Below are 27,828 nucleotides of genomic sequence, written 5' to 3'. Positions count from 1 at the left end.
AACAGAGAAGGTTTTAAATGAAATACTACCTATAGGAAAACGATTGAGTTTATTTGTTACTAACTTAATATCACAATATTAGGTATAAACTTATTCACATATCACATTTTCTATAAAAAAACAAATACTGATTTTCGATTCTCTTCAAGTCAGAGTTAGAGTTCAAATTATCAGCTTTGTTCGTGGTATCGGATCAGGATTGAGCGATGTTATTAAAATGTTTAGAAATACTAGTGGACCACCTCACTTTTGAAAAAGTTTCACCTAAAACTGGCGACTTTTGTAGTCACTAGACTTCTTGGATTTAAGGACATTGCCGGTACTTCACTTTATTTCCGTATCGTTTCCTATGGCGCTCAAATCATATTAAACAGTGCCACCTACCGAAGAAAAGAGAAGTATCGGGAATGCCATAGTCGAGTCCCCACAATTATTTGAAAATCTAATCAGTGGACACACCAATATTTTTACACATCTTAATTTTAACTACAGATCTATGTCTGCATTACAAACTGCTAAAGGATTACAATAAACAACGTTTTGTGAATATGGAGGTGAATGATTGAACATGAATTTTTGTGTAATAGATATTGTTTCACTGGTGAAAAAATCGACATAGGATATGAAAATACTAGTAAAAATTAAGTAATTTGTACATTAATTAGATTGAGGAATTGCTTGAAATTGTTGTTTCTTCAGTTGAGATCACGAGCTTGGTGGTTTTTCTCTTTGCCATTCGTTATTAACTTCATAAACTTCTCAACGTTTTCTTGAATTCAAACAAAATCATACAAACAGGCCCAAAAAAATTAAAATAAAGTTTTTAGGTATTAGAAAACGTCGGTTTCATTACTAAAAACCTCAATTTGAAAGTTTTGTTGGGCCAACCCGAATATGAAGACTTGTTCCTTTGGGTTCTTCTCTCATCTCAGGCTATTTTGTTAAAACGCGGATAACCATGCTTTACACTCCAATGATTTTTCTGAAAAAGATTCTACAACTGAATATTTGGTGTATCGTTAAAAAATTTAAAGCGTCTTCAGAAGCCAGCGAACATATTATACAAAGCTGAAAAATATTAAAATTTTTTTTTTGCGAGAATAACATAATTGAAGTTTTATTACGATTATTCTGGAATAATGAAAGAAGAATGAAATATTACAGTATGTTCCTACATAAGATAAGATCATTAAAAAAATATGACTTCGAAAATGTTCTGTTCTAGAATTCATGGTCCAGACTGATAGCTAGATTTCTTCATTTGATTGTAATAATTCATTGAATTCGATGAAAATCTCTTTGAAGTCATATCGTTTTATTTGATTTATGATATTGCATTATATTTCTGCTGAAAATGAATGAGTTGAAGAGATTTAGCTGGTTTAATAATGATGAAATAGTCATTCCATGCTCAAGTTTGCATGATGCAATAAGCTTCAGAATTTCAAGCAACTAATTTGTCAATTATAAAAGCAATCACAACGCAATCTAATTTATATTATTGTACCTGTATAGAGAATATTTTCTCAGCTGATAGATTAACAATATTTCTTAAAAAGGGAACTCACATGCATTCAAGAATTCCCTGAAGGACAATAAAGAGATCTGTGGCTTATTTCTATAGGAATTCGAAGAATGACGGAATATATACAAATTCCTACGAATAATTCTATATACACTATGTTCAAATGAATTAATTGAAATAATTATAAGCGAATCAGGTACCGTAGAAAAAGAAAAGCACAGCAAATAAGGAAGGTTTGTTGTAGGCCGTTAATTGAAGAAGAAGAGCTTGCAATACATTTTTGGCCGAATAAAGAAGGCAGGAAACTCTCGATCGAACCTACTTGGTCACAAGGCTTCTGAGCAACCTCATCCTCAGGGTTGAAATAGTTCCCACATTTTGGGAAATTTCTGGGAATTGGGACCATGTCTTTATGATCGCCCACTTTGAAAACAACTGCCATACCAAGCTCCGCGTGGAACTCTATGTGACAGTGGAAAATCCAGTATCCTGAAAAAAAAACATTACTTCAGTTCATTTGTATAAGGAATTATAGGTATACATGAATTGAATACTCTATTGAAACATAGCCTGAAGGGAAAATCTTTGAAATGTTCATTTCTGATCCGCATAGGTACGCAAAAAAAAATTAAATTTGCTTCACGATGATCTAGAAGATCTTTTATATTTAACTGATGAGACTACTGAAAAAATCTTTTTAAATACCTGGATTTGTAGCATGAAATCTAACAATAGTGTAACCTCCATCAGGTACTGTTACTGTGTCCTTCCAAGGTGGGTTTACTAAGTTTCTCCTGATTTTTCCTGCCTTATCCAATCGATATACTTCTTCTGCAGTTGTGTTCTGACCAAGTTTCTCCATGGCAACTACTCTGAACGCATGTCCGTGCAAATGGAATGGATGATTGGCATCGTAAGCAAAGCCTTTGTCTATTATTATGAGTTCAACAACAGCATTCAAATCGATCTGAAAAGTTTTTTAAATCGTATTCAAAGTTTGAAACTCAATGAGAGAGCAAGAAGTCTTGACTTGATAGTACAAAAAAGTAAGAAGATGCATCAGAATCTCGAACATCAGCTGGCAAGGTTTTGGCATCCAACTGCTGGACCACCCAGTTTATTATCCAGATCTGGTCCCCAGTGATTACTGACTTTTTGCAGACATCAAAAGAATGCTCCAGGGAAATAAATTTGGCTTAACGAATAAGTGATTTTCGAGTTTGAAGCATTTCAAACGCAAAGACGAATATTTCTACAGAAAATGTATTGAACAGTGGAGTACATGTGTATCAGTCCTGAGTCTTGAAGGTTGACGAATAAAATAGAATTTTTAAGAAAAACTGGGTTTTTAGGTTAGACCCGGAACTCAATATCGGGGTGATCTCCACTTTATTTGGACAATATTAAGTATTGTACAGATCAGTTTAAGCCTCTCACGTTGAGTAATCTACACACTTCTTAATCGAGTTGAGGTTGGACTGGTTGGAGGGTGATAACTTTCTTAATCTCAGTAATTTTTCCATAGTGAAGACAATATTGAATACTCACATTAATTATATGTGGACATTCGCAGTAGCTATTTCTACAGTCCATATCCCTGACTGTTGTTTCGTTACAAACCATATCTTCTCTTATTTCATCTCTTTGCGTCAATAGGGATAAAGGTAGAAATTTCATCGATATATAATTGAGTTGTGGTGTGAGGAGCAACATGTCGTTTTTTGTTACTAAAAGGGTTATGGTTAAAAATAATCGCTCTAGAGGTATCTGAAGTTCTACTCACTATTGCTGAAGCCGTAATATGGAGCTTTATGGAAATGATGATTGTCTTTCCTGTAGAAATCATAGGAAATATAGTACGCAAAATCTGGGGTTTCCCTAAGACTTTCATCCCAATCATGCAAACTTTCTATTTCTGGAGCTGTTACGAATGATGCAGAGCTTTCGGTTCCTTGATTCAAAGGATTTACTTGCTGAAACAATTCATAAGCCATAATTTAACACTATTGCCATACAACGATTGAGTTTATGTTACCACTCTCCGCTATGGAGGTGGTGGTGCATATGGCAGGGGCCACTGATCTATCATACTGATCAGTGGTCCTGGAATAAAACAAAGCAATCCTCTGAGAGAGGGAGAAGCCATAAAAGTTGCTAAAGTAACCTTAACTTACTTTGCCATCTCTGCGTGCTTTGGTGTAAGTTGGTACATCTTTGGGATACATATCGTCATTTATTGAAGGGTCTTCATATTGAAGAACTGCCACTTGGTGGGCACTCGTGAAACGTTCATCGCAGTCCATAAGACCTCCAAAACGCATCCAATAAACATCTTCCTCTTGGTCAGCGTTCAGGATGAAATCAAAGCGTTCTCCTGCATAGGTCACAATCGAATCACCTAAAAGTTAAATCCGACATTAAACTAAAAATACGGAAATGTGTTTTTATTACATTTAAGCACCAAATTAGAGATATTTGGTAATCGTTTGAGGAAACATAATTCCTTCTCTTCTCAACATTTAGAAGCTTTCAGATTTGAAACAAATTTAAATTTATATTTGTGTTAGAACTTACTAGTCATATTTTTGAAGTCATATCCATCACTGCTGATCACATTCAACGTATGACTATCGATTGATAATTGAATAGGACAGTTGAGGAAACCAGCATTAATTATTCTAAACCTGTATCGATAACCCTAAAATAAAAGTAAAATATTTAAAACTTTGCAGTAAAAATAAAGATACTATCATTGAAAACACAAAAAGACAATTAATTTCTAAGAAATATTGGATTTATAGATTCTTTCTCTTAGAATGATTTTGGACATTTTTTTTTTAGATATAACTATTATTCAGGATAAATTGATAGTTAGAGGTATGCCATTATCAATTGAAAAAGAAAATAAGAGTTTAATTTTGCTGTTTGAGACATAATACAGTCTTATAAATTGATTTTTTAGATGAAAAAAGAGATCTTCAAGTCCCAACAAACCTTCTTCACTTTGAATCTTGCAGTTGGCATCAGGGAACTGGTATTATCTGCTGCATACCTTCCTAGACCATTCACTAAGAGGTTTGTAGGCTTGTTGTCACCATCGTTATGATGGTGGGATGTGAATTTTTGCATACCAGTCACATGGTCCCAATCCATGAGTATCATTACATGCTCTTTCAAATCGTAGTCGTATAGTTCCTTGTGAAGGTCCTCTTCTTCGGGAACATGGACAATGAAAGCTCCAAAAACTCCGTCACCTCTCTGCATCCCTAGAAGGTGAACAAATTTTCGATAAAACAAGCTGACATAACGAACAATGCTGAAGGATTGGACCATCGGATAAATTTTAGCTTTTTAGACCTACTCTAGTCGGATTTATACTTGTAGTGACTCTGAGCTCTTCTGAGAGATGGCGACGTGGGCTACGCATCACTCTCTAAATCGGCACCGTTGGTTATATAACCGAGTGTGCTACGGCAGAGTCACCATGCTCCTCGATGGGGAAGGAAGGTGTATTGGGCAAATATCAATGAGTGCCAAACTTGATATCATCAGTGATATTGGGATGAAGCACCATAATGCTCAGAGAGAGAGAGAGCACACCTTCTTAATTGGCTCGAGAACACCTCGCCAAATACTTAAAGTTACGCCTATAGCCTTAAAAATCAATCGCAGAAGCCATACAGGATGTTCCCAAATTGGAGGTACAAAGGATAATTTTAATAAAAAAAGTCCAATAAATAAGGGTACGTAAACGCTTTGTTTTCGAGGTACAGATTGTTTCTTATAGTCGTACTGTTTTGTTATAATTAAACCAGTTTATTGAATCAATTTTAATCTTCGCTATAAATTGGGTGAATAAGTACCAAAACTTCTAAACTACCAGTGATCCAAAAATAAAAAAGTTCTGGAGGAAAGAAGCAGGCACTGTTCCTCCAAAAATAGCACATTCAAAAATTATCATATCAGATATAAGGAAAACTTTTAATAATTGGAATATCTGTGCCAACTTCAAGTTGAATATTTTGTAAAGGGAAGGTGCTATGAGATTAAAACTTGAAAACATGGCATTCGCGTCCTGCGGGTCCATGTTTTTACTAATTTTTTCAAAAATGTTCCAAGGAATCTATCATTTTCATTTGCGTCTACAATTTAGGAACTTAGCCTTGAATATTCGCCAGAAAACATTTTGAAACATCTTCATCGTCAATACTTTCGAAGTTTTCGCTCTTGTTTAAATACTTGAAATGCTGAATGCTCCTTGAAGTGTATTACATCAATACTCATAAATATTCAATTGATAGTGATACAATACATATCCGGAATGACAGAATAAATTACCAAGAACTCAATTCGATTCGTTCGGAAAATCATCATATAGAAGACAATTTATCTCCTGGCTAGTTCTTCCATATGACAATCTGAAACTAATTAATTTAATCCATGCGATAATTAAACCGCTTGAGATCACTTTACAACAATTCTAATTGGATACTGATGCTATATTCAACAATAGATATCCTCATACCCTGAAGAATTCAAATAACAACAATTTGAAATCGAGAAACATCAGTGATATGAATTAGATTTTGCTGTACGTCTTTTACAAATCTATTTGAGACCGAATACGTGGTTTGCTTGGTGATCATTTATACGAAACAAGTTCCATACCTAATGCGAACACATGAAGGTGTTGCAATGAATTCTTGCACAAGAAACTTGTTAGCATTTTTCAAGTGAGGATATTTTAACAATGAATCGTTCGAGTATGGGGTATCTTGATCCAATGCATTATTAATTACTGTTAATATACGGGTATGTGTAAATTGTTGCTTTAATTGTGCAATATTGTGAAGATTCTATTCGTGTTGACATTTTCGACTGTTGATTTGTGAGATATTTAGAGGGGTTTTTGGCTATAAAATAGCAATATTTGAAACCTGCTGCCTATGAAATATTCTTGAAAAGAAAACACTGACGACCAGGGCTGGCGTTAGGGGTGAAACAGTGAAAATGCCGTTTCAGGAGCCTCTATTTGAGGGGCGGCAATTCGGCCCAGTGTGCTGGCCGCCTTTTAATATCTGAACCTTGATTCTTCAGCATGAGGTTGTTCCGCTCAGAAGTGTTAGTCAACATTATCAGCAATAAAAATCTTCAAACCATCTTCACTAAGCCGCCTGTACTTTTTTGGTTATTTGCAGAGGGTTGAATGAATGCCAAAATTAAAGAAGATAGAAGAATTACAGAATTTCCATTGAGTGTTCATTGCAAAAAAAGACAGCATTTATTCAAAAAATAATTAATTCTAAATTTTTTGATTACCTACATATTAATGGAATATTTCCACTCGAAGTAAAATGTCATGAAAAGAGAGTTGTTTTCACATATAACTTGAATAATAAAAAACGATAGCTGCATAACTAAATAGTTGGACTCACGAATGATTTCTCTAGAAACAGAAGTGTCAAATATAATCTTGCGGTTATTTCATTGAGAAATTTTAATATATTCTTATAAATCACGGTTCATTAGTCAATTTTCATCCAATTAATCGTTGGTGTTTATTTGAGTGAAGAATTAATAATAAGGTAAATTGAATTTGAATACATGAATAATTAAGATAATGCGATAGACATTCTTGAATTTGTACATGAGCGACAAAATCAACTAAGTAGGTAAATCAGATCCATCTCATTAAGCAGATTTGCATATAAAACACGTGATTAAGTCACGAATGTAGCCTGTGACAATTATTTTTTTTATCTATAAAATATTGGAATTGTTGACTCATTTAACAAAATTCAATGAATTTATTATCTTTTCGATTTGTTTCTTTTATTTATGTTTCAGATGTATAAATAATGATGAAAAGTAAATATTTGATCTCGTTCAATTTGTTTTTCATAGATATTCCTCAATTCATTCAAAGCTGCTGTGTTTTGCCATATATGTAATATTTCTATTTTTCAAGAAAATATTTCAGTCCTCAATATCATTCAAATTTCATTTTAATTTTGTTCAAAAATATTTCACGGCTTATGTGAAATACTCCATCACGTCTAGAGATAAATTTTAAATTAATATTGTGTGGAAACGCTGTGTGAGAACTTAAACTGAATGATTCCGGAGAAAAATAGGAACTTACCTGTATGAGAATGCCAGAAATGTGTTCCAGGATCTTCTGCTATAAACTGGTATCTGAATGTGGTACGGGGCAGAATAGGACACTGAGTCACAAAAGGAACCCCGTCCATATAAGGAAAACGACGTTGTTTTTGTCCATGCCAGTGAATGGTGGTACTGTCACTCCCAAGGTCATTTTCCACATCAACTACTACCTGATCCCCATGACAGACCTGGAGAAAAATCACTGCATTAAAATGTGTTCATTTGTGCTGGTTCTTTGCAAGCTCGTGAGATGGCGCCACAAGATATGCAATACTAGGAACTTCGCAGAAACCCTATACCCTTATGATACCTACTCAAGTACCGGACCTGTCGATTGGACCTGATAATAGAAGTCAGCCATGCGCTATACACATATACGAGACTAGATCTGACGATTGAAGGCCTAATGGCCATCATAAGTTCCACTAAATACATCTTGGGATTGTCAAGTGTCAAATCTTTAAGATATCACGATATAAAAACAAAAGATGATGATGCAATAATTCTATCATTGCAAATAATGATAAAATGAAGAAAAATTGTTCTGTTTTGAAGATCACGTCCTGACGATCGCTACATCTTGGGAAAACTGAATGTGCAAATCGACAAATCGTCCTGAGTAGGCACCCCCACTGGGTGTACAAGGCAGGAACCACTGGATGAAATGCTAATAATCCTACCAGCCTTACAATGATGAACTCTCAGTTGAGATCCGGAATATTTTGAAAATTTTTGCTTACGTGAATGGCAGGCCCTGGTAGTTTCCTGTTAACAACAAGAACGGCTCTTTTGATTCCATCTCCTGGTACGCAATCTAGGCGGTAACAATCTTCAGGTTTATGTGGACAATCGTAACACGCCTTACTGAGAATATCGTACCATTCGAGGCTAAAATGATACTTGCAGATCATGGGTGGTTCTCCTTGGATACATTTTCTGTTACATGGATCATCATTTGGAGATGAATCTTCTAGTAGAACGTATTGGAAGTATTCTTTTCTATTGTCAAATCCTGTAAACAGAAGAAAACGAAAATTGAAGCAAAAACATGTAAATGAATGTAAATCTCAAAGTTTCTGGAGAAATATCATTTTTCTTGGAAATTTTTTTTTGTGTAATTACCAATGCACAAATGAATGGTAATTATATGCATTGTAATTACCATGAGTTTCTCCCCAAGGGAAAAAATAAAATCCATAAAAATCGGAGTGGGCTTGATAACAAAACATAATCTTTAAAAAGTTTGTGAACTACCTAACACTGCACTCTGATTACATATATTAAAATATATTCATAAACTTCATTTAGTTCTATTTAATGAACGATTACAATATTTATTTCATCAAAATTGTTACATCAGCGCATTCGCCAATCTGCAACAATAAAAATTAAAGATAAATCGCTTGATCGATCATTTCAATTCTTGGAAGAAACCTTCGTATGGAAATTAAAAATAAACTCTTTGATTTTTTTACAAAAACTTTATAGTTTATAAATCTGCGTTGAAGAACCAAGTGAGAAAGATAAGATGTTTCAGGCAGAGGTCAACCTAAGCTTAATAACAGTACAAACAACTCTAAACATACAAAAATATCTATAATAAGCGTTCCATATAGGGATGCATTTAATAATATATTCAATAAATGTGTTCCTTGCATAGCGACGGATCAAAATACTGTCTGAATTTGCTCCGAGAAAGTAGATGCATTCTTGTAAAATTTTAAAAAAAATTGTCCCTATTCCGAGCATTCGTATTTCTTTCCCACTCGTGTCAACAATTTGGCTCTAATAATTTGTCTTGAGACTTCTTCGTAAATAACTTATTGATATTACCTTGATCACTTATATCCTTTTGAAACCAGGAAAACCCAAGATTCGATCATATTCTATAAAAAATCGATTATACGATCCCTTATTAATGATCAATATATTTGTACGACCTTAAATGTATTCTTCTTAGCAAGCTATTCATTAAATCCTATCGGACTTCCCTAAATCCTTAACATACGGGGAATCCCAAACAGTTAACACTCCAACCTACGGTCATGTCTATAAAAAATTAGAAGTTCTTGAGGCGAGCAGAGGAAGAGCTTTAAAAACAATAATATTCCCAAGCCCCACCTTGGCCCACATGTATCATCACGTCACTGATTTCGCATTGAATCTACACACGAAGGTACATTAACCTCATAGACATACAACCTTCGCTAGACTACAGTATCGTATTTTGATATCCATTCGACCAAATTTGAAATTTAAAGGTCTCAAATTGCAAGTTGGACAAAGAGTTCGTTAACATAATAACATAAAATTACACTACTTTCATCCATGACATTCTTTCCTAATTACTAAATTGAAACGGCACTGGTATCTACAAGAGAAATGAGTGAGGATTCGCAAAAAAAGGTGAAGGTTAAGTGAATACACCTAATGATGAAACATGAAGCGTACTAGGAGTAATAGTAATTTAATCATGTCCCCATTATTATCAATGAAGATATGAATGAAATGTTTTCTTGACCTATCTTAACTACATAGGCGTACAACTTTGCTTCCGTCTTTTTTTTTATTTCGGGGCTTTATTCTAAAGAAACTGGTTAAGAATTTATGATTCAAAGCATTGTCTATCGCGGGCCACTACTTTCTTCCATCAACATCTCAATTTCCTTATTTCTGAATCATTCCCATAACTTTCAGGCGTTTTGAAATGACTTGTTGCGTTACTCCCAATGATCCTGCCAATTCTTGTTGCGTTTGACACGAGTCTTTGTCAAATAATGCCTCCAGTTTTGCATCTTCGAAAACCTTCTCTCTTACACCGCCATTCTGGTCTTCGACGTCAATTCAATGTATTTCACAAATCTATATCTACTGTTTTAAAATTTGAAGATTGTCTTTTTCAGTTATACTTTATATCTTGAGAATTTTAGAGCACGATAATCATCAGAGGACATATTTGTTTTAAGAAAATTGAATCGATCAGAATTACACGGTAATAACAACTTTAATTTTGTTAGGAATTTCTCTTTTCATTTACAGCTATTAAAAAATTGATCGTTCACTGCGTGTAATTATCTTATTCTTATTGAATAAGGTAAATACCAAATTTTATGCATTTAACTCTTATGATTTGCGAAAAAAGCAGAGATTTCGTGGTGACTGTAATATTGTGTAATATTTTTCAATATTTTTTTTGAATTTTCTATGGTTTCTATGAATTTTGCACAGGATATAAATCATCATTCTATATTCAAATTTTTATCTCGATAGAATTTTTGAAAATAATAGGATAGTAAACAAAAGGGCAAAAATTATCGGCCGGACGGACAGAATCGAATTTGAGATGGATTTGTCATCACTGAATCGAACCTTACTATTTGAGTCCATTCCTGGCTCAATGATCGGATCAAATAATATTGGCCTATTTATAAAATATTTTATTCATTTCATTTTATTCACTGTTGGTGATTGCTATGTTGTTGAGGAATATTTAGGAGGAAATTTTCACTTTTTATGTGTTCAATGAACATTACCGAATATTTTGGAAGATTTGAAAAATTTGGCAAATATACTATGTAAATTGGTGGCTTACAATTCAATTAAGATACAAGTGTAATTCATTGACTTACCGGACTTTGAAACCGGTGCATGAACACTCAAAATTCCAGGCATCAACAGCACAGAAACTATCACAGAAGCCGTGTTGAAAATCATCTTTGTTACCTGAAAATAGAAGTGAAATTGAAGTAAAAATAGAATTGAAATGAGGAAAATTTCATTTCATGTTAACTATGCATTTATGAGATTAAATAAGGACTAATAGCTTTAAGTGGAAATTTTAGACCATTTCTTGGAGTGTGATATGGTAAGTGCAATGTTTAATGTTTTATTTTGAATTAGGAGTAACAATTGGTTTTTCATGAAATTTCGTGCAAATAAATCTCATTTTCACGTGAAAATAATTTACGGTAGTGGTAGTAGGTATATTTTTCATCAATTTGTAGAGTTTACACATTTCTATGAATAGGTGGAGGGTTTTACCAAAGATAATTCAAATGAAGATGGACAAATACATTTGTGAAATGTGGAATAATTTCCTTGTTTCTTTTTATTCAAGTTTAATTCATTTTCACACTAGTTATACATTGATCATCCAGTAGTTTCATAAATATAATCACTGAATAAAAAGAATGTATCTGAAGAAAGTTAAACTTTCACGGAGAAAATGAACTGATTGTTGACACTGATACATGCTAATATATAAAAATATTGAAAATTAGTCTGCCCTTGTTTTTCATAATACGTGAGATCCACATAGGAGTATATGAATAATTAAATACATCAGATTAACTTTCTATTCACAAATAAACAAAAAAGATACGTTTAACAAGTGCGTAGTCTGGTCCAAAGAACTTCTTGAGATACTCCTTCTCAAGGACGAGTCTCTTCATGCACCCTTTTTTATTCAGGTATTTTATAATGGGGGTATAACCTCGACAAATACCGATACTAAACCTGAAATCATTGCTATTTTTACCTCTTAGAAATAAGAAAAAAATTCAGATCGTCTTAAGCGTATTATGATTACGGAGAAAAACTAGTTTTTTGATAAGGTCACCCTGCTAAAGGAAGATGATGCGAAAAAGTGCTATGAATAGAGTTGATTATATTCTATTCCATTCTATACGCAGAGATAATGTTCCCATTTCAATTAATTAGCACTTGAAAAGTTTTTGTTTTGTGGGTTCAGTTTAATGGCAACCTTCTATTGTTGAATTATACTCACTACATATATCTTGTGATTCACAAATCCTTCGAAAACAATTAGCAAGATAAATCAAAATATAAGAAGCTAATTGGTACATATTTTATTTATATAGCTACTAATAATCAATAAATCCTACTGAATTTTATGGAATTTTCACATATTTAATGAAAATATGTCATCAAGTTATGTCCTTATTAATTATTTATAGGACTCATATAAATTGATGGGCTCGTTTTCTTATTGCACGATGGTTTATTGTATCCATTCATATTTTCCTCTCTTTTAACTTCGAGATTAAATTTATTTGTTCATTTTTTTTTCTATATAATATACCCAAATAGTGGGATGAATACAAAAGAATGGCAAAAAACGTAATAAAAGAAAATGAAGACAACCTTCGCAAAACCAATTAATTTCAAACGTGACGATGAAAGATTACAGTTCAATCTTAACGGAAATATAAATCTAAAGAAGAATTTATAGCTTCATTAATGTGGGTTAAACGTTAATTAGTAGAAATAACAATTTAAAAACATTTGTTTCAAGGTAAAGTCTTATTGATTTCCATAGGCATCCTCGAACTTTGAATTACTTATGGTAGGTTTTTCTCATCTATTCAGATCTCTTGAAAAAATCAACCACTTTGAAATTCATTCACTGACAATTACATCGTTGTAAAAAGCAATGAGGAAATGAATTTCTGAATAGTGTATTCATCATCACTTCGATAGAGGAAACAATTTAATAAATATAAATTCAGTACATATTTGCTCCAAATAATATTCAACATTAATTCTGATACTCAGAGCACTTTTGAAGATATACCTAACTTTTAATATTCCCTCATATAAAATAATCAGAGAATCATTAAATGACCATTAAATTTTGAAGCAAATTTGATCATTCAAAGAGAAAAATTTTGATTTAAAAAAATTGCAATCTCTTAAAAATTGGAAAAGAGTATGAATATCTTTTTGGAATTATCTCGTTATTTGCGCAGATGAACTTATCTTTATTTTCCTTCTCACCTTAATCTATGATGAAATCCTAAACCACAAAATGTGCACAAAAAAACCTGTATTTGAACATTTTTGAATGGGTCTCGACTTATATCCAATAATCTGCATGTCATCGTGCTTTTCAACTATTAGTTGCCGAATGAGTTGAAATGAAACGTTTCATTAGTTTCACAGAGATTAAAAGTATCACGTATTTTAAGACAACTGTCTATAACAATATAGATAATTTTAATATTTACCTCAATTCCAGACATTGTGACGACAAAAGTAATCTGATGCTTCATATTAAAATCAGAGTGTCAGTAAATATTACACAAGAATTCGGGATAATTTTTTGGCATTGAAGTATTCCACGCAAGTCCTCTGCGTTTGCGTACATTTCTTTCCCTAAGCGATCTGATAGTTACGTTTTTTTGGTAGTAATGGTAAATTATTTTGGAAGGATACTTAGCAAAACTGTTTCCAAATACATTTTTAAATGTCCTAAAACGATCGTATTCAACAGTAGTCCCTGAGGTCAATAAAAAATTTGAAGTTAAATTCCATAAGTGTCATCGATGTGAGAATTCACTTGAAATACCCAAACTTCGTCGTAATTCATATTTGAAGTTAAATTCCATAAGTGTCATCGATGTGAGAATTTACTTGAAATACCGAAATTTCGTAATTCATATTTGTTTTTCTATTAGTTTGGACAAAGAGGAATCTGCTTACTGGGGTTCGAAAAAAGTTGACATTTCTAGAATTATTTTTTTACATGTGAATCTCTCGAATATACGATTATAATAACTTAAATCATCTGCAAACATCAACGGAATGAAGATTGCATGAACAATCGGTAATAAAATATAGGTACATATACATATATCTGCTTGATGATCAGGTTTATCAAATATAGATGGCCTTATGTTTATACATATATGTATTTTCATGACGTGACTCAATTCAGAATTATTGAAGCTTTTCTATAACTACTATTCAAATTAACGTATTGAAAGTCCAGAGCAAGTATAGAATTATATAAATCAAGGAAAACTAAGACAACACACGAATACAATATTTGAGGGGTTGAAGTAACCAAACTTATGTTTATGGAAATAAAAATATTTAACGCCGTTTCGACAATGATGCAGTCACCTTCAGAGATTGAGTAGATATCATGACAAATATTTCTTCTTCTTGTTGGGATATTCTCTGATTTAGGAGGAAATAATGAAGCTATGTTTAAAAATGTTTAGGTCTGCGCGTTGGAGTGGTAACGAACTGGTTCGTGATCAGTACCATGACGAACATTTATCTCTTTGTTAACACCCTCTATAATAGATTCTAGAGTAAATATGAAGATTTTTAGATGCGGTTTATCGAAGGCTGTTTTTGAATGCAAATCACATGTTATTGAATTGCGGAAGTGGTTACTTGCCATCTTGGGAATTGTTTAAGTATCACTTACGAAACCTGATCAAGAAAAAAGGGATTGTACAGGCGAATGTGCCATACCCTGGAGTAATTAGATCTTTAGCCTTGCGTTTAGTGGTATATTTAGAAGCAACTAGTAATTAACTTTTTTATGAGCATCATTCCATGGTGATGATTTGTATTAATTTATATTATGGAAAAATGACTGTTATTGCAAAATTCCACATGACTATTAGCGAGATCAGAACATTTCTGAGAACAATCTGGAATGTGAATGTGCTCTAAAAAAAAGTTGTACCTTGGGATTTTCTTGGAGTATAGTAATGTATGAATAATCCGAACAGAAAGTTGGCAGGACCCGTTCGGTTTATCAAATCATTCGGATTATAGAAATGATATCTAACGGGGTTTTTTTTCGAGGTATATAACTTTAAGTTGGCATTTCTGTTCAAGATGGCGACCGATTTAACAGCTGTCAAGTTATATTCTCAGTTTGGTTTGGCAATTCATCATGAATAGACTCACGCCTGAACAACGCTTGCAAATAGGTCAATTTTATTTCAAAAATAATGGTTCCGTGCGGAATACGTATCGCGCACTACGTCCATTTTATTTTGTTTAGCGATGAAGCGCACTTCTGGTTGAATGGCTACGTCAACAAAGAAAACTGCCTCATTTGGAGTGAAGCTAATCCTCAAGTGTATGTCGAAACACCGTTACATCCAGAAAAACTGACTGTTTGGTGCGCTTTATGGGCTGGTGGAATCATTGGTCCGTACTACTTCAAAAACGATGATGGCCAGAACGTTACAGTCAATGGTGATCGGTATAGAGCCATGATTACTAATTTTTTCATTCCTGAATTGAACAACCATGATATCCAGGAGCTGTGGTTCCAACAAGACGGCGCAACATGTCACACAGCTCGTGCCACAATCGATTTATTGAAAGACACGTTTGGTGACCGCCTAATTTCACGTTTTGGACCTGTGAATTGGCATCCAAGATCTTGTGATTTAACACCGCTAGACTACTTTCTGTGGGGCTATGTGAAGTCATTGGTCTATGCGGATAAGCCACAAACCCTTGACCATTTGGAAGACAACATTCGCCGTGTTATTGCCGATATACGGCCTCAAATGTTGGAAAATTGAAGCCTATTTCTTCAAAAAAGATATTGAACATTATTCACTCTTGAAGGTGACTATTTGTTGACGAATAAAGTCGAATTTTTTAGAAAAAAATGTGTTTGTACTGATTAGGCCAGATACATATTGAGTGAAGTGCTACATCTAAACTTCTCCAAAGACCAAATAATTCTCAACTCGCAAAACGATAATTCCTCGTTGCAAAAGGCACAGGAATGTGAGGCAAACATATAATATTCAATCCAATTGTTCATGTCCCCTTGAACTAAATCATTGAAGAGTTATTTATTTTCTATCAACCAGGATAGAAGAATCTGTTGCGGCAATATTTCCAAGGTTTTTCACTAAAAGCGTTTTGTATATCAGACGAAGAACGTTATTCCAGGTAGTTTCGCAACATTAATTTCAAAACTCCTGACAATATTTATAGTTCTCGTTAAACGATGTAGAGTAGTTAGGCATTTACTTCACGCTGGGACATATTCGAGAAGATGATGAGTTAAATTCATTCTAGTTATGCAATTATTCAAAGAAAGGCGCCATGTGTTTGAAGGATATTATAGTCGTGGAATATTTGTAATTATTTTTTAAACAACTTTCATATCCTATCACTTTTGGCGTGTTGATGTTTCGAAATGAGGCATGTTTTTTGTATTCTCAAAACATGAAATTTAATCAACTACAAGATACTTCTTGAGAGCCTCAAATTACTTAATTCTTCGATATTTAATATGAAGCAGTTTAAACCTTTAAATGTCTCAAGATTGAGAAGAGAAATTACGAAACCTTCATGAATTCAGAATTTAATGATTTTCAAATAGCTGCTACCCGGTAAGATCTTCTCCTCTTAATAATCACCCAGAATAAATGAATTCTTCTATACAGGATAGTATAGTAAACTTCACAAATGGATTATTTATACAATTTCAAATATTGTGTCAATGAATATGACACTATGCATCTTAGTCCTTCTTCACTCCTAAAATCCTATTAATTTTGTATTTATTTTGAAATTGAGATTCAAGGTATAGTTTTGTAATTATAAGGAGAACAAAATACGAGACCAACCGAAGAGATATGAATCTATCCAAGAATATTCGAGTTTCTAAGTTTTTCAGTTATCATGTTTATGGTACCGACAGCCGGACATAATTGAATTTGAAGACGGATTCGTCAGCAGTGGAAAGTACCATATCTTTTCAGACCATTCCAAGTTCAAATTGCAGACATTGACATGAAATGTAGAGCGATCCCTTCGAAGATGATCAGAAAAAATGTTTCTCGAAAACTTGACATACCTACAAATGATTGAAATAATTGAATACAATATTTTTTACTGCTATGTACTAGCTGCAAAACATTAGTTTATGCAATATATTGTAATTTCATCATTTAGTTCAATTTTATCCTTTGAGGCCATCCTCGACTCAAAATTTGAAAATTACAGATATCCTGACGAAATGAAAACGAACACTCGAAAAGTACTTTTGTTGAAGGATAGAATAAAAAAAAACCCTGATTAATTCATAGAATTTTAAAATCGAACAGTATACATATACGCGGCCTAAAAATATAGACACTAGATAAAAATTCAGATAATTATATTGAAAAAAGAATGATTTGCTGATAATTTTAGCTAGGATTAACTAAAATCAACAATATGTATTTAAAAACTGTATAACATTTGCAGGTCATTAATATACTTCCAAGAAGGAATTAAAATAGATTAAACTTGTAACTAATACTTTTGAGATAACACTACCGAAAAAAGTCATGCACCACTAGAGTGTAATGTCTACCTACGTGATTTCTCAAGAAAGGTCTACTTGACGACAATTTATTCTCGAATCTCAAGATGATTCAGCTCATTTTCAGAAATTAATAGCTGAATCCCAAAATTATTATTTATAAAAAATAAATTCAATTTTTGTATCCTCAGAGGAGAGAAACTGTACAATAATTTCAGTTTGTTATGTTTCTGGATTGTGGAATGTCAACCTTTCACATCTAACTAAAACTATCCTCACATCAAGAATAATAAATACTGTGTCCAACGCAAATTTTTGTTTGACCAATGACCATCCACACCAAAAATATTTCAACATTCTTTAGGATGATTAAACGAGTTATATATTTGCTCTGAAATTCATAAAGTTCGACATAATATATTCAACAAATTCGCTGGGAAGCTGATATAACTCGTTTTCTATGACTGAAAACGAAAAGGTTGATAACATGTCAATTGATCACTTTTATTTTTTGTGTGCCTGTTCTTTGGCAGAAATACCAACATTCTATTTTGTTTTTCATTTCGTTCCAAATTTATGGAAATTATCTCATAATTTGGAATAAATTGAACGCTAGAGAGTATATTACAAGAGACACGAAGAAGAATTAACACTGTTATTTATTAACCAAATATTGTTCAAAAGATGGTGTAGGTAAGCCAATTATAAAAAAAGACCTTCATTATGTATGGGATCCTCATTAGAACCCATTTTTTCTGTTTAGATTTTAGAGAGGAAGCAAGGTCAATTGTGGAATCTGTGAAATTTCTGTATATTGTCCTTAGTCTGAAAAATTATACAGGTAATATCGTTGAAATCAGATAAAGATGATTTGTATGTTTTTTATAACTATTTGCCATACATGAAATGGGTCTCATAACATGATGTTCATATATATTACGTGAGACCCTGAACTAAACTGACCTCCAGTTCTTGTTCTTATTTGGAATAAGTGAATGCCGCTGCTGCATTATTTTAAGGAAGATTAGGAATATATCATTTTGGTAATTTTTCATGTGCAAGAAAATAACTGGTCAACAATAATGTATTTACTTGTTGTTTCATTTTAAAGCAACCAAAGAAGAAGAAATTCTGCTAGAATCTTAAGAACTCGTATTTTGGAAGAGTAAATATTTGATTCAAGGAGATTTAGTTATTTGAGTTGTATTGCATTCCAGATGCTTTCTTTGGTGGAAATTCAGTACGATAACCAAAGAATCGAATGATAATAATAACTATCTTTATTGGTTTCTTCAAACATATAAATAATGTATGAGACAAGTCAACAAACTGTGTGTCAACAAATAAAGTCTTAACATTTAGGTAACAATTAAAATATCCCATCATTCAGATAAACTCTTCGATAATAGTAGAGAAAATTATATTCGTTAATAGTAGGTATAACAGAGAATTGAGATAATTTTCCGTACGGCTAATCTATTATTGAAATGATTATTAAATTTTGCATTTTCTACCGATGGATATGCAATTTTTAATAATTATGTGGAAGATTTTAAATTTTACATAACATTTATTTCCGAATGTAGATCTTCCTGTAAAATACTAATCTTTTATTTAATTACTCTACTTATAGTTGAGTTATAATCTATGCGAACTGGTTATAACCTTCTGGTTCTATAACTTCTGATAATAAAATAACAATAAAAATATTTTGCTTTAAACATGAGAGGCGATCCAATTAGCATCTGAGTAGTTCTTAAATTTTTGCAAATAATAAATTTTAATATCAGTTAGGTATTTATTTCTATTTCTTTGATATACTAGCATCGTTAAATATTGAAAACAAGTCAATTATTATGGATATTTATTCATAGTCATAAACAATATGAGTTGGAAGTTCCGTTCCATCATAGATTCAATAATTACAGCCTCTTCTATGGAACTCTTCAAAAATTATGTTGGTGTAAGAAATTTAATGTATTTTGGAGACGATTCTTCTTCTTCACAACAGAAAAACTGTATATTTAACTGTGTATTTAACGTAGGAGAATAATTTTTCCAGTCATTATTTTCCATCATAGTTTGGTAATTCGCATTTTTTTTTATTGGTCAAGTTATTCCTATAGTACTTCGTCCTCAAAGAATCAACCCCAGTTACTGTTTTCTCCCGAGAAGTCATAATTTACGGATGCGCAATTCGCACAATATACAGGCTGTGCAAACACGATATACAATAATGAAATTGAATATGTGTTTTAGTACAATTATGCAGATTATGGTGTTTTTACCGGAACTACTCAAATCTTATAGTTTCTTCACATTAGTTCGAAAAGACAGGATAAAAAATTTCCGGAAATTCAAAATAAAATATGTAATTATAAATTCCCATAAGAGTAAAACAATAAAATTCACTAATAATCTTTGAAAATCTTGACTTGAATGAATACAATTTAAGATTTACTCAAAGGAGCTTCGAAAATACTTGAATTAGCCAATACAGAAACAAATTTTTTTGATAAATAGAGAACAAAAAAAAATTAAACAAAAAGCACTGACGTAAAGTCAAGAGATTTTGGGCGCTGCCTCATTCATGCGCCAATTGCGCCCTTGGAGGCCACATAACTGTATTGGGGTATTGTGGTTTACAAGGGCGCAATTGGCACATGAGTGAACGAGCGCTCAAAAGCTCCTGACCTCATGTCAGAGATTCTGAATTTTCTATAGTTCTGATGCCACTATCCACATGAAATTTTGAACGGAGCTTATTTGAATTCATTATTCATGAATAAGTCGAACCCTTCTTTTTTCAAAATTTGAAAATTGCAGACATTGTTGCGATATTAACTGAATGATGGAAAAAATTATTTACTTTTTTCAACTAATAATAAATTTAATAAACACATAGTACAGTTTGTACTTTTATCAATACCCATAGATCCTCATACGCAATATCCAAATTTTCCAAAATATGGAAAAGGAAAAGCATCCATGTATAAAAATTTTCAATAATTTTTCAAATAATATAAAACTCTTGAATAATGTTAATGTTCATAAAAAGGAGTTCAAATCGTTTCTGCTTTAATTTGGTGGAATTTTTCGATAGATTCAATGAAGGGTACTTGTATGTTGATATAGATAATTTGCTTAGTTTCTTTATATCGTATTATGGTGAGACAATTTACTGATAAATATTGTTATTATTGAAAATATATAAATAACTGTTTGAGCTCCTAGTATCATCTCACCTCAAAATCAGCCCTTCCCAAAGATCACACAGCAATATATCACAAAAACCAATAAAAGAACCGATAACGCAAAATTAAATCGATCACAAAATCACACTAGTGTGCTATGTCGAAAGATATCTGCGCCATTGGAATACAGCGGCAGCAGACGGGTTGATATTAAGAAATTTCAAATATCGCGGCATCTTAAAATTCTGTCAATGTGTACTGCCATAGGGTGGGAGGCGGATAGAAGGAATATCCGCAGAGGTAGTCTGGGTGGTACTTGGTGGGATATCCTAATAGTAGATTATGACTATACTCAGCTTCAGGTGACAGTGTAACCTGCAGCAATTACCGGCGTGTTGTTGAACAGAAGGAGTGAAGTACCCCGCTATTTTTGAGTATGAAAAGGTCCGTTGGAAAACCCGACCAAGTACCTGTTTAGCGACTTTTATGAGTACTTGCCGGTGGAATACAAAAAAGGAAAAATCATATGCATCATGAGAATGTGGAAGGTTGACGTTGCATAATGGAATGAGGAAGACAATGCGGAAATGCTTAAATGGTTTCGTTTGGCGTTGAGGAATTTGGAATTTGTTTTGACTTGGCCGTGGTAGTCTAAAAGACAAAGAATGCCTTCGGTTGAATGTTCAATTTTTGGAGTAAAATCACTATTTGAAATGTTTTCAGGCTGTTCGTCGTTAATATTAGGCCAATTGAAAAGTCCCCGGTCTGATGCACAGATGGCGGTGCTAGTATTAAATCCATATGATTTTTAGTTGGTACCAACCTTCAAACGATAAGTGTCAAAATTTGGCAGCAGTCCGACCATTAGTTTGTGAGATATTGCATTGTGAGTGTAGCTACTTTTGTTATTTGAAAAAATGGTAAAAAAATTTCGTGTACTGATGAAATATTGCTTTTTGAAGGGAAAAATACAGTTGAAGCAAAATCTTGGCTTGTTGAATAGTTTCCGGGGTCTGGACCAGGAAAATCAACCATCATTGATTCGTATGCTAAGTTCAAACGTGGTGAAATGAGCACCGAAGACGGCAAACGCAGTGGACGCCCAAAACAGGCTGTCACCGACGAAAAAATCAAAAAAGTTCACAAAATAATTTTGAATTACCGTGAAGTGAAGTTGATCGAAATAGCAGACATTGTGAAGATATCATCTGAATGTGTACATCATATCATTCACGAATATTTGTACATGAGATAGCTGTGTGCAAAATGGGTGCCACAATCGATCAAAAGCAACAACGTGTTAATGATTCTGAGCAGTGTTTGAAGCTGTTTAAGTGCAATAAATCTGAATTTTTGCGTCGATATGTGATAATGGATGAAACATGGCTCCATCATTTCACTCCGGAGTCCAATCGACAGTCAGCTGAGTGGACTGCACTCGATGAACCGAATCCAAAGCGAGGAAAAACACAACAGTCAGCTGACAAGGTTATGGCCTCAGTATTCTGGGATTCGCAAGGTAATAATAATATTCATTGATTACCTCCAAAAGGGCCAGATCGTCAACAGCGATTATTATATAGCGTTATTGGATCGTTTAAAAGATGAAATCGTTGAAAACCGGCCCCATTTGAAGAAAAAAAGATGCTGTTTCACCAAGACAATGCGCCGTATCACAAATCAATGAAAACAATGGCAAAATTGCATGAATTGGGCTTCGAAGTGCTTCTGCGTCCACCGTATTCGCCAGATCTGGCCCCCAGCGACTTTTTCCTGTTCCCAGACCTCTAAAGAATGCTCGCTAAAAAGAAATTTAGCGCCAATGAAGAAGTAATCGCCAAAACTGAGGCTTATTTTGAAGCGGAAGACAAATCGTACTACGAAAATGGTATCGAAAAGTTGGAAGATCATTTGTTACTGAAATATTTTTTTTTTCAAAATTCCGCTTGAATTTCGAGCGGTTAACCGTGACATTTAAGATTCGAATCTGACACAAAATTTCAAGTTTCTAGGTTTTTTCTTTTTTCATTCGAGATTTATTGAGTTTACAGACGGAAAGAATCATATTGGGGACTCAGAAATTCAGCATATCGTGCGAATCATTTCAAAATTTTCGAACTTTTCAAAAAGAATTTTGGGTATTCTAATGGACAGATTTTAACGAAACCTTTCAAGAGCTTTTGTGACATTTGCAACAAACTACTAAGTTTCAATTGGATAGAAATGGGTATATTTCGAGTAATTGGGATATGGCATAGTTTTATAACTGATAATATACTTACTCCAATTGATTTTCCTGAACAATCGCTTAAATTTAGAAGATCTCTGCAGGACATTAATAAACGCAAATATAAAGTATATTCGCCATATTCTCACTCATTCACATTCTCCCGAAAATAAATACTGTTGACTACGACTACTGCACCGTATCTAACTAACATAGTTTTTTGATAACGTTCAATTAAACGTACCTACTTATGCTAAAAAGTTGAGTTATTCTGACGACGATTGTAAAAATTATTTATACCTTTTTTTATTGCAATCAGGTTACCATTCAAAAGCAGATTGCCTATTCTTTCAGCATGTCTGCCGAATATAAACTTCAATGAATTTATTCAAAAAACTATTTTATTGTTTAAGATATCTCCAAAAACTAAATAAAAATTTTTAAATTCAATATTCGTGAATCTGGTGAATTGATAATAGAAATGGGTCAACAACAATTCAAATCAATAAACCAAAATTTCAACATTATGGTGATCAAACCAAAAATCCGGAGCTTTATCTCTATCGCTAAAGTAGGTATAAATGCAAAAGAGGAACTGTGAACTCATCAGGATGTGGTATTACTTCACTTTTTTGATTATTTCATCAATATTGGTTGAAAATAATCACTGAAAGTGCGTGATACGCAGTTCGGAACCATTTAGAATTTATTAAGTCATCAAACAACCTTCTACATCTTCCTGGCAAAAAATAGCAGATATGTCAACATATTTTCTGAAAATATGGATATTTTCTTACAAACGAGCTAAATGAGCGCCAACTTTGAAAAAAGTAAATACGGGTCAAATCAGGATTTTTTTAAGGCCAAGGATTCGTGGTAATTCCTTAGAGTTGAGAAAAATTTCCACTTTTTGAAGATTTTAAATGAGTACATATGTTTTTCGAAATTCTTTCATGTTCCTTCTGAATCCAAGTGAATCCCCTTTTCATTGGAAATATTCGAAATCCAAGAAATTCTGTCTCTCACTATGGTAATCCCAGAATAAACGGGTTTGTGTTTATGACTGAATGTAGTATTGAAGTATGCAAATCGCTAACATATGGATATATTATTTATTAGTCTCCACGTGAAACCTATATATTTAACACCTTCAATTTGCAAAACTTCACTAATGCATATTAATTAATATTTCTTATCAGAAAATGAGGAAACCACTGACGTGAAGTCAGAAGCGATTGCAATCCTTGGACACAACCTTAGACTATATAAGTATATATGTATATATATATATATATATATATATAAGTATATATGTATATATATATATATATATATATTTTTTTTTTTTAACGTGTTCTTAAAATGAAAGATGTATGTATAGAAATAAATGGAACATTTAGATATAATCTAAGGACACAACAAAACTGTATATAGTAAGTATACATATATACCGGGTGGTTCAAAGTCTGGAAACGGTGAATTCATTTCGTGCACAGGTGGACAATCGGAATTCTGATACTGGTTTCTTTAGTAATTTAGCCCGAGGAATCGATGGGTCCATCAGATTTTAGACCCAAAAGGGCCTTATACGAGATATGAGGCCCAACTTTGAAATTTCAAATGCAAATCCATCTTTTTATAACAGATTTCAAAGTTGAGCCTCGTTTCTCGTATAAGGCCCTTCTGCACCCAACATCTGATGGGCTCGATCGATTCAACGAGAAAAAGTACTAAAGGACCTCAGTATCAGAATATGAATTTTTGCATCCTGATCTGAATGAACGCCCCCGGATTTTTGAACAAAAAACGCTGCATAGGGCCCAAAAAAGGATGAAAACATTTTGGTTTCAACCAATTCGGATATAAATTTCCCGCTAAATCCGAATTTGCAATAAAAAAGATGGGTTTGCATTTGAAGTTCCAAAGTTAGGTCTCATATCTTATATAAGGCCCTTTTGGGACCAAAATCTGATGGGCCCATTCGATTCCTAGGGCGAAATTACTAAAGACCACAGTTTCAGAATTCCGATTTTCCTCCCGTGCGCGAAATAAATTCACCGTTTCCAGACTTTTATATATGAGATGAGATTAATAAATCACATATACTGACATTAAAAATTCAACCCATCAGATAAGTAGCAATATCAAAACAGTAAACTCAAAACAATACAATTAATCAATTATCGAATGAAAAGAAATTAGTAAAATATCTTTAAATATCAGATCACCGAATGAAATAACTCATGTCATAACATTCACTGAATACAGGACCGGCGCTAGTAATTTTGGCGCCGGAAGCAAAGTATTTTTCGGCGACCCTGATGAAAATCATCAATAACAACATGAGCCTTCTCATAAACAAACGCAGCAGGGCGGAACAACCTTGTGTTGTTTTTAAGAATCAATGATGAAATATGAAAGGCGGCCAGCAAACTAGGCCGAATTGCCGACCCCCGAATAGAGGCGCCTGAAACAGTCGCTTCACTGTTTCACCCCTTACACCGGCCCTGAGTGGATACTAGAAATAAATAAAATAAGTCAGCACGAATCATATTAAATATTTACACTGTGGTTAAAACCACAAGTATAGGTACAAACAAACAAATTAAGAGACCATTCATTCATTAACAATAAGTTATTTTCGTCTTGAGGTATTGCGTCGTTAAACACTCTCATAGAAAAGTATCTCGTACAGGGTGGCTCACACCGGATATTTAATGAGTTCTTCCGAAATCAAGATTATTAAAATGCAATGGAGTGGCACATTATCTCAAAAATTTTGCCATTCTCTTTATGTATATGCCGAAAATTTTCTATTTTAGGTATCATTTTGGTGTAAAATAGTCGTTGGAAGCGATGAACGAATTCAAACCCCACTAACAAAATTCTAGAGGTGTCAAATCAGGAGATCTTGGCAGCCATTGAAAAGGTTTATCTCCTCCAATCCAATTCTCGGAAAAATGATCATTCAGAAAAAAAATTCTAGAGGTGTCAAATCCAGGAGATCTTGGGAGCCATTGAAAAGGTTTATCTCCTCCAATTCAACTCTAGGAAAAATGATCATTCATGAAATCACCTACTGGGGCTGCATAGTGTGACCCCTAATGCCATTTCAAATTCTTGAAGGAGTTCCGGGGTTACCAGTACCACCCCCGCTAAGGGGTGATCGTGCGCTCATGAATTTGCAGTCACAATAACCCCCCCAAATGAAAATGTACCTATTTAAACTGATAGTAGTTATATAGGTACTTCAAAAATTTCCGGCTAGAAAGATTAATGCGGGACAGCCTGTATATTAAATTCTACAAGAAAACTAGATCCCAATATTCTCTTTGTGATTTTATACAAATTTCCCTATTTTCAATAATTACTTAAATATAGAAAGAAAATATCAATCAGAAAATGCATTTTTCCTTCACCCTGATCTGAAATGCAGAGTAGGCGGATTGAAAATTTGAAATGGAAGACCAAAATTTATTTTCATGCCTACACTTCGGTAGGCTGGGAAACAGAACTTTGTGATAAATGTACAATTTTACAATCAAACAAAAAACCTCTGACCAAACTTTCATTGACGGAATTTCTTCTAATACATATATTGTATGAGGTAAAGAACTAAATATACCAATAATTATCTGTTTGTTTACAATGTATCATAATTCACTAGATATACCTATAACTGTACATTAATTTGAGTAGATGGCATTAATGATGACGTTGTTTTTGTGTTTTTTTTATTCACAAAACTCATGAGGAAATTCCTCATTTCAATATGATTCTTTGAAGAATTAATGACGTAAACATATAAGTAGATAATTATTGATGAAACCACATCAATGCATCAATGTATAGTTACATTAATTTTCCCCGATGAAGGAAATTCATTAGATCTCATTAAATTATACCTATAGGTAATAAGTGCCATGCATTACACATTTTTTACAATACTCAATCAGTAAGTAGAATTATTTCCAATGCAGAATGTATAGTAGTATATGAAATTCATGTTGTTTCAGTTATACCTATATAAAAAGTCAATTTATTTAATATTCGAGATTAATTCCACACAAAAAAGTAAAAAACTAATGGAAATTGCATTGGAAAATGAATCAGATTTTTTTTCACTCTAAATAACTCACAACTCTTAAAAAAATAAGAAATCCGTGTTTTTCAATCAGAATGTAAACAAATTATTAATTGAATATAATTAATCAATTTTCACTTACCATGATCGAAATCATGAAAATGGCTCATGTTCTGTTGGTATTCTTCAACCACAATAAATTTAAAAACATCATTAACATGGAATAGGATGCTGGAATCTTCCATTTGGGATTTCATTTTATCTTTTGATCCTACAATAAAATTAGTATTAAGCTAATCCGAACCGAAAAATGTAATATATGGGGACCTTTATTTATTGTTCTTTATATTAATATAAATTGAGGTACCTATTTTAATTGGATTAACGAATTTAAGATGATAAACATTCGTTTCAAAATTAATCTTCTGTTTTTCCAATTTCATTAGTTTATGGCCTTATTTTGTACAGAATATTCAGTTAGATATTTTTCCAATTTTTCTGTGTCCTAATATCATAAACAACTTGAAAAAAAAA

At 33.0% G+C, this 27,828-nt stretch overlaps 1 protein-coding gene across 4 annotated transcripts; it reads right to left on the bottom strand.

The window, feature by feature from the left end:
- Positions 1-30: 30 nt before the first annotated feature.
- Positions 31-27,494, bottom strand: LOC123676796 (laccase-4-like). Of its 4 annotated transcripts, XM_045613018.1 has the most exons (12): positions 27,437-27,494; positions 11,320-11,413; positions 8,431-8,702; positions 7,668-7,878; positions 4,520-4,791; positions 4,100-4,223; positions 3,700-3,923; positions 3,309-3,498; positions 3,074-3,252; positions 2,231-2,492; positions 1,848-2,014; positions 31-982 (listed from the first exon to the last, which is right to left on the bottom strand). In XM_045613018.1, exons 1-12 carry the CDS (start codon positions 27,449-27,451, stop codon positions 929-931), a joined length of 2,064 nt encoding a protein of 687 aa, XP_045468974.1. In that variant the 5' UTR covers positions 27,452-27,494; the 3' UTR covers positions 31-928. The 4 variants fall into 4 exon arrangements, with proteins under 4 accessions (XP_045468974.1, XP_045468970.1, XP_045468972.1 ...); XM_045613014.1 differs by having other exon boundaries at positions 31-2,014; XM_045613016.1 differs by lacking the exon at positions 27,437-27,494 and adding an exon at positions 21,035-21,261 and having other exon boundaries at positions 31-2,014.
- Between the last annotated feature and the right edge of the window lie 334 nt (positions 27,495-27,828).

Source organism: Harmonia axyridis, chromosome 3 (assembly GCF_914767665.1).
Source record: "Harmonia axyridis chromosome 3, icHarAxyr1.1, whole genome shotgun sequence".
NCBI lineage: Eukaryota > Metazoa > Arthropoda > Insecta > Coleoptera > Coccinellidae > Harmonia > Harmonia axyridis.
Note: the sequence above shows the minus strand (reverse complement) of the source record. Positions and strands in the feature narration are given on the sequence as shown.

Excerpts from the sequence above, each read along its gene's own strand:
- LOC123676796 (XM_045613014.1), bottom strand. Across the intron at positions 3,499-3,699 it reads AAGCACGCAGAGATGGCAAA|CAAGTAAATCCTTTGAATCA; the intron begins GTAAGTTAAGGT and ends GAATTGTTTCAG. Across the intron at positions 2,015-2,230 it reads ATTTCATGCTACAAATCCAG|GATACTGGATTTTCCACTGT; the intron begins GTATTTAAAAAG and ends TTTTTTTTTCAG.